We start from the raw sequence: 6,109 nt of genomic DNA, 5'->3' as shown, positions 1-6,109 counted from the left end.
TTTTTACTACTCTCAGATATAATGCATATTATAAGTCAATTTACATACGGGTGACTAATAAAAGAGGTATAATATTAAAGCACTAATGAATACCATGAACCTCAAATACCATGACCCTCAATGTCCTAAATGTCTTCACTTTAAACGTTTTACTCAATAAAAATCAGGTATACCATTTCTAAATAATCAGATTTTCCAGATTAGTGAAATGTGAATTGGAAATGTGGGCTATGTCTGTATTTTCCTTAATTCGATCTTTGTGAAGACCTTCCCTGCGCTCAGCGTTATGTCAGGCACTTAGGCTACGGCAGTGGATTAGTGTGGTTTCCGCCTTTGGAGGCTGACATCCTAGAAGGGGACACAAACAAATGAGTAAGCAAATTTTAAAAGAAAAAAGGAAAACCTGTGATAAGCGCAAGGAAGGAAATAAACAGGGCGCTGTGATGGTGAAGAAGTGGGTACGGTGGGGGCAGCATCGGTTTACGTAGGTGAGCAGAGAAGGTTTCTCCAAGAAGCTGAAGTTTAAGCCAAGACCTTAAGGATATTTTAGGATACCTCTCCAAGGTCACCAAATTGGCAGGCTTGCTGATTAGGCTGCCAAGACATTTTTAGCATTAGAAAACAAAGAGAAAATGGCATCTATGACCCTGATTGAATGCAAGTTCACGAGCTCACCCGGGCACTCTGTACACCAGCAGGGGTGGCAGCAGAGGGTTAGCACTTGGAAGGTGACCCATCCCAGCCTATTCACCCAGAGAGAGTTTAGAACAGTCAACACAAACAACAATGAGCTGGTCGGATGACCGGCATTTGGGCTATGAGAGAGAAATTTATCCTGTTGATTCATACTTCCTGATAGTCCCACTGGCTGACAAAGCTCGGGGTGTTTTGAATATTTCATGAGTAAATTATTCCTCCGGTCCAGGGGAAGACAGATGTTTACAACTATGTAACACTTTCCCTTATACTTCCAGTTTATAATTTACTTAACTCAGTAGGTATAAAAGCCCTTTAAACATTTATTTTTCTGTAGGTTCTGTAATAGATGAGTCAGGTAATGCAGCAGTTAACATGACATTGACACCAGTTAGGAAATCTGTGGAATTCTCACAACATCCTTTTTTTTTTTTAGAGAATCCACATTGCTAAGCAATTACTTTCTTCAAAGGAACTGTCCTTCCTATGTTCAGAGCCATGGTAATCAAATTTTACCACATTCTAGCCTCTCATTCTGAAATCCCCCTTTCCTACTGCTAAATGAATTAAGATGAAATAGAATTGCTTAATTGGAAGTTGGCATGGCTTGCAGCTTGGATTCTACTTACCTGGAAAAGGTTTTCTCCTCTAACCACCATATGGAGTTTAGAACTGGACCTATAATAGGTATAACTCGTAGTCAGAGAGCCCACTGATGGGATATGAGAGGCTTGGGATACAGTTCCCTACCTGGAATGCTCTTTCAGTTCCATGTCAGCTTGTCCTGGGGCCTGGAATTCCACTATGGGTGAGTTCTCTTGGAATTTTTTGGGAGGTTTTTTTTTAATCTTTAAATATCCTTTATGGAAAATAAAAATATCCCTAGGGAGATGCTGTATTAAATCATCACCCTAGCAGGATTAGTTGACAACCAGCTTTAAGCAGTGTGACTCAGAAGCAGTGTGTACCCGTAGACCACGAAAGGTCAGAAAAGCAAGGAAGGAGGGGAATTTGGAGGTCACTAAACACAGTAAACGTCACTGTACTTTACAAACTTGCCTCAAGTCAGCTCTCAAAATTTCCAAATACCACCTAAGGCTGTAGACCCCAACCCCCTGGCCATGGACTAGTACCGGTCCAGTCCGTGGCCTGTTAGGAACCAGGGGCACAGCAGGAGGTGAGCGGCTGATGGGCGGGCCAGCAAAGCTTCTTCTGTATGTAGAGCCACTCCCCATCACTCACATCACCACCTGAGCTCCATCTCCTGTCCAATCAGCCCTGGCATTAGATTCTCATAGGATCAGGAAACCTACTGTGAACTGTGCATGCGAGGGATCTAGGTTGTGCGCTCCTCATGAGAGTCTAATGCCGGACGATCTGAGGTGGAGCTGAGGCGGTGATGGTAGCGCCGGGGAGCGGCTGCGAATACAGATCATCATTAGGTGAGAGGTTTGACTGCACAATAAATATAATGCGCTTGAATCATCCCGAAACCATTCCCCCACCCCTGTCCATGGAAACATTGTCTTCCATGAAACCTGCCCCTGGTGCAAAAAAAGTTGGGCACCACTGATCTAAGGCAGTGGTTCCCAAACACTGGAACCACCTGGGGATCTTTAGAAAATACTGATACCTGGCTTCCTCCCCCACACATTCTGATTTAATTGACATAGAGTGCCACCTGATCATCTGACTTTTTAAAGGTACCGGGTGACTCTATTGTGCAACAGTGTTTGGAAGCTTTGCTCTTAATCTCTTGCTGGGATGATGCATTGATTTCCTTCACACACAAGGATCTCCTGTGTCAGTGGTTCATGACTATGGTAGCCCATTAGAAAAACCTAAGGCACTTAAAAAAAAAAGATGCCTGAGCCCCACCCTCAAAGATTCTGATGCAATTGCTCTGGGTCTGGGGAGCAGCCCTAGCATCCCTAGTTCTTCAAATGCCCCCAGGTGATGCTACTGGAATTGTTTTCCCTGAGTCTGTAACTTGATTGTGAATAAACCAGGAGTGCCAGTCTTCCTCCCTTTTGTCCAGGTGAGGACTACCCCCAACAGGCAATAAAACATTTCTCCAAAGCTATCAGCAAAGGTGGGGCGGGTGGGGAGGGAGTGAGAGAGCAAGGGGTGAAATTTATTAAATCAGGAGAAACAGAAAATTCAGAATAAGGAGCAGCACTGGTCCTCTGCCACCCCTCCCCCATTACTAAATTTTATTGACTGGCATGAGAATTTCTTTAGAATGCTTCCTGGAGGTGGCTCAATTTTGGATTTGGTTCCAATAAGTTGTGAAGATTCTTGTCCAATCAGAACCCCTGGCAGTGCAAGTAGCCAGATTGGCAGGCCCTGAGCCTCTACTCCCTGTGAGATTCTGTTTCATGAATTTCCCAGGAGGATTTCTGCACCACTTGGATGCCAATTGTCCTGCTCCACACCCTCCCCCTCGCTCTTGGCCCTTATCCCCACCCCCACCTTCTCTCCCCAAAGCTCAGCAGAGTTGAGAATCGTAGATATACTTGTAAAGAAGTGACCTAGATATTTTACACAGGAATCATTCCAGTAAATAATGCCCTTAAATGACGGGCGTTTTTGACGTGGCTGGGAGACCTGTGTGCTACTTTAGCAAGTGCCTCTGCTAACCACTCTGGGACCTGGGCACAGCCACGCGTCTCGCACGGGAAAGGAAGCCCGCGGAGACCCACCCACACCGCGGCTGCACCCACTCCGGGCGTGGCTACTGCACCCCCAGGTCTGTCTGCCGGCGACGCGTCCCCTACATCCCCCTGTCTACGCTGAACTGAGTCGGCTTATGAATTAAGAGCAGCGCAAATTAGAAGCACTGACTCGGAAAAGCCTTCTTTGCACCCTTCTCCTTTACAGATGAGAAAACTTAGGGGGGAAAAGGCGATGTGACTCCGTCCGGGCTTGGCCACAGAACTTTTGTGGCGGAGCCCGATTTAGCCGCCCTTGAATTTCCATTCTGTTGCCTGGCAACCGGTTCAGACCAACTCAGCGCCCAACCCCGGCCCCTACCCCGCACCCTTTCTCCGCCCGTGCAGCTCGGGCAGCGGTGATCAAAGGTTCAGCTTTTCGGGACAGGGGCCAAGGGCATGTGAGCGAGGACACTGGATGGATTACCCGGTTGGGCTGGGATCCGGCCCCAAACAGGAGCGAGCCCCGCCTAGCCCGGACTGGCGCGCCTTCCGCTGTGCTCTCGGGACCTTCCCCCGCAACCAGAGCCCTCCTCCCCCAGTGCCATGGATACCTCTTAACATACTCATGTCAAGTTTCCAAAGTTCTCAGCTGCTGTCAGATTCTCTAAGAGTTGCGGTGGGAAAACTGGCACTCCGAGTTAGGGAACAAAAGAAGACAGTTCAGGGGGAAAAGAGCGTTCAAGCGTCTTTTCCTTCCCAGGATAGCTACACTCGGGCCGGACTTTCTGCCGCGGTGGAGTTAACGTGGCCCAAGCCGGGCAGCAGTGAGAAAGTGCGGGACGTGCTCCGGGCGCCCGCAGAGGCAGGCCCGCGGGTGGCAGCACTCCCGGGGCCCAGCGCCCCCCACCCCGGCCCGCGGCTCGGGGGAGCGCACGTGCTGCCCACCACCGCGCAGGTGGCTGGCGCGCGATCCGCCTGTCCCCGCGTCCCCACAGCGCCGAGCCGGACCTGCGCGCCGGGGGCTGCTCGCCCGGCGCCCTCACACTACGCCCTGGGCCCAGGAAACTGGACAGTAGGGGCATGTTCTCGTTGTTACGTTACCCCAGATCCTTACCCAGGTTCACGAAGCTCATGACCATGTCCGCGTCGTTGAGGAAGGCGCTGTCCTGCGCGCTGGTCAGTGGGGACGCGCCGCCGCCACCGGGTCCGGAGGCCAGGAGACTCTTGCTGTTGAGGGGGTGCGCGGCGCCGGGGGGCGACTGCCGGGGCTGGGACGTGCTGGCCCCTCCGTGGGGCCAGGGCTGCCGCCTCTCCCCCTCCGATGCCCCATCCTCGTCGTCGGCGGCGGACAGGGCGTTGTACAGATCCAGCATGAAGAGGGGTGCGGACTTCAGCCGCCCCGGAGGGGGTTCCCCGCGAGGCAGCTGCTGCTGCTGCTGCTGCTGCGGGAGCGCCGGGGGCTGCGGCTGCTGGAGGCCATGCAGGGGCCGGGGCCGGTGTGGGAGCCCCAACACCGAGAGGATCTCCTTCTGCATCTCCCGCTTCTCGTGCGTCTTGAGGCGCCGGTAGAGGAAGCCCGAGGAGGAGGACTGCGGCGGCGACGGCGGCTCCGCGTGGCCGGGGCTGCCGCGGTCCCCCAGCAACTGCCCCCCGGCGGCGGCCGCGGCGGCGGGCAGGGGCGGCCACAGCGGCGGGGGCCCGCAGCAGCTGCACAGCAGCCCCCACCACCAGCACAGCCACTGCGCCCTCCGCCCCAGCCCCGGCATCCCCGCCGGGCCGGGCTGTCCCCGCGGGCCCCGCGAGGCGTGGAGCGGCGGAGCGAGGCCGGAGCGCGGCCGCTGTGGCCCTTGGCGTGAGCAGCCCCCGCCACCTCTCAGCGGGCGCACTTCCCCTGCCTAGCCCTCAGTCCTTATCTCTCATGGTCGTCTGGGGCCCCCAGTTGCCCAGGCTGGAGGGGTGGCGAGGGGCGATCGCCGGGAGAATCACTCGGAGGGGAGGACCGGGAGCCCCACAGTCTCGCGCGGGTCTCTAGAGGCGCACGGCCCGGGCCAGGTGCGTCCGAGTCAGGGCTGCGCTGCCGCCCGCGCCTCGCCCTTGGGCGGGTCACGGCGCGGTCACTCCCAGGCCTCGCCGCCCGCGCACGTGCGCTGCCCCTCGCTCTCCGGGCGGCAGCGCGGGGCCGGGGCTCAGGGCCGCAGGCCGCTCACGAGCTGGGGGGGATGCCGAGCATCATCGCAGCGCACGCCCCTCCCCGGCTCGCAGGGCCACTGTGGCGTTTACCCCGTCGTAGGGCCCAGGCTGTGGCGACAAGGCGTCCGAAATGCCAGTCTTCTCCGCGAGGCTTAACTTGCTCCTCGCTCACAAACTCCGCGCCCCTCCGCCCTCGGGCACCGCCGCTGCCCCTCAGAATCTCCGCGCGCGCTTCGCCTCCTCGGAAGGAGGCAGCGAGGATCTTGCTTCCCGTTCAGTGCTCGGCCGGTGCCCAGCAAACCCACTCGCAGAGCGGATGGCGGGGAAGGGGACCGGTGCGCCGAGCAGTGGCCGCGGCGTCGGCGCCGGAATTCGCAGTCTCCCGCCTCTCGGCGCTGCGCTCGGCAGCGGCCAACGTGGGCTTTCTGCGGCGCGGCTCACTCAGGTACCGCACTCGGGCCCCGGGACTCCCGCCCCCGCGGGTAACCGACAGGCTGGCAGCCAATGGAGAGACGAGTCTTGCGGGCTATTTAAATGGACCCGCCCCCTTCTTTCACCCTCCCTCCCGG

General features: G+C 55.9%; 1 protein-coding gene across 1 annotated transcript in view; it reads right to left on the bottom strand.

The window, feature by feature from the left end:
- Positions 1–5,292, bottom strand: part of BMP6 (bone morphogenetic protein 6) — a 179,966-nt gene extending 174,674 nt beyond the window's left edge. The window contains exon 1 of the mRNA XM_012639629.1: positions 4,465–5,292. Coding sequence (XP_012495083.1) covers positions 4,465–5,116 — 652 coding nt within the window. The 5' untranslated portion in view covers positions 5,117–5,292. The remainder of the gene's footprint in view (positions 1–4,464) is intronic.
- Between the last annotated feature and the right edge of the window lie 817 nt (positions 5,293–6,109).

The sequence above is a fragment of the Propithecus coquereli genome, unplaced genomic scaffold (genome assembly GCF_000956105.1).
Source record: "Propithecus coquereli isolate 6110/MARCELLA unplaced genomic scaffold, Pcoq_1.0 Scaffold141, whole genome shotgun sequence".
Lineage (NCBI taxonomy): Eukaryota > Metazoa > Chordata > Mammalia > Primates > Indriidae > Propithecus > Propithecus coquereli.
Note: the sequence above shows the minus strand (reverse complement) of the source record. Positions and strands in the feature narration are given on the sequence as shown.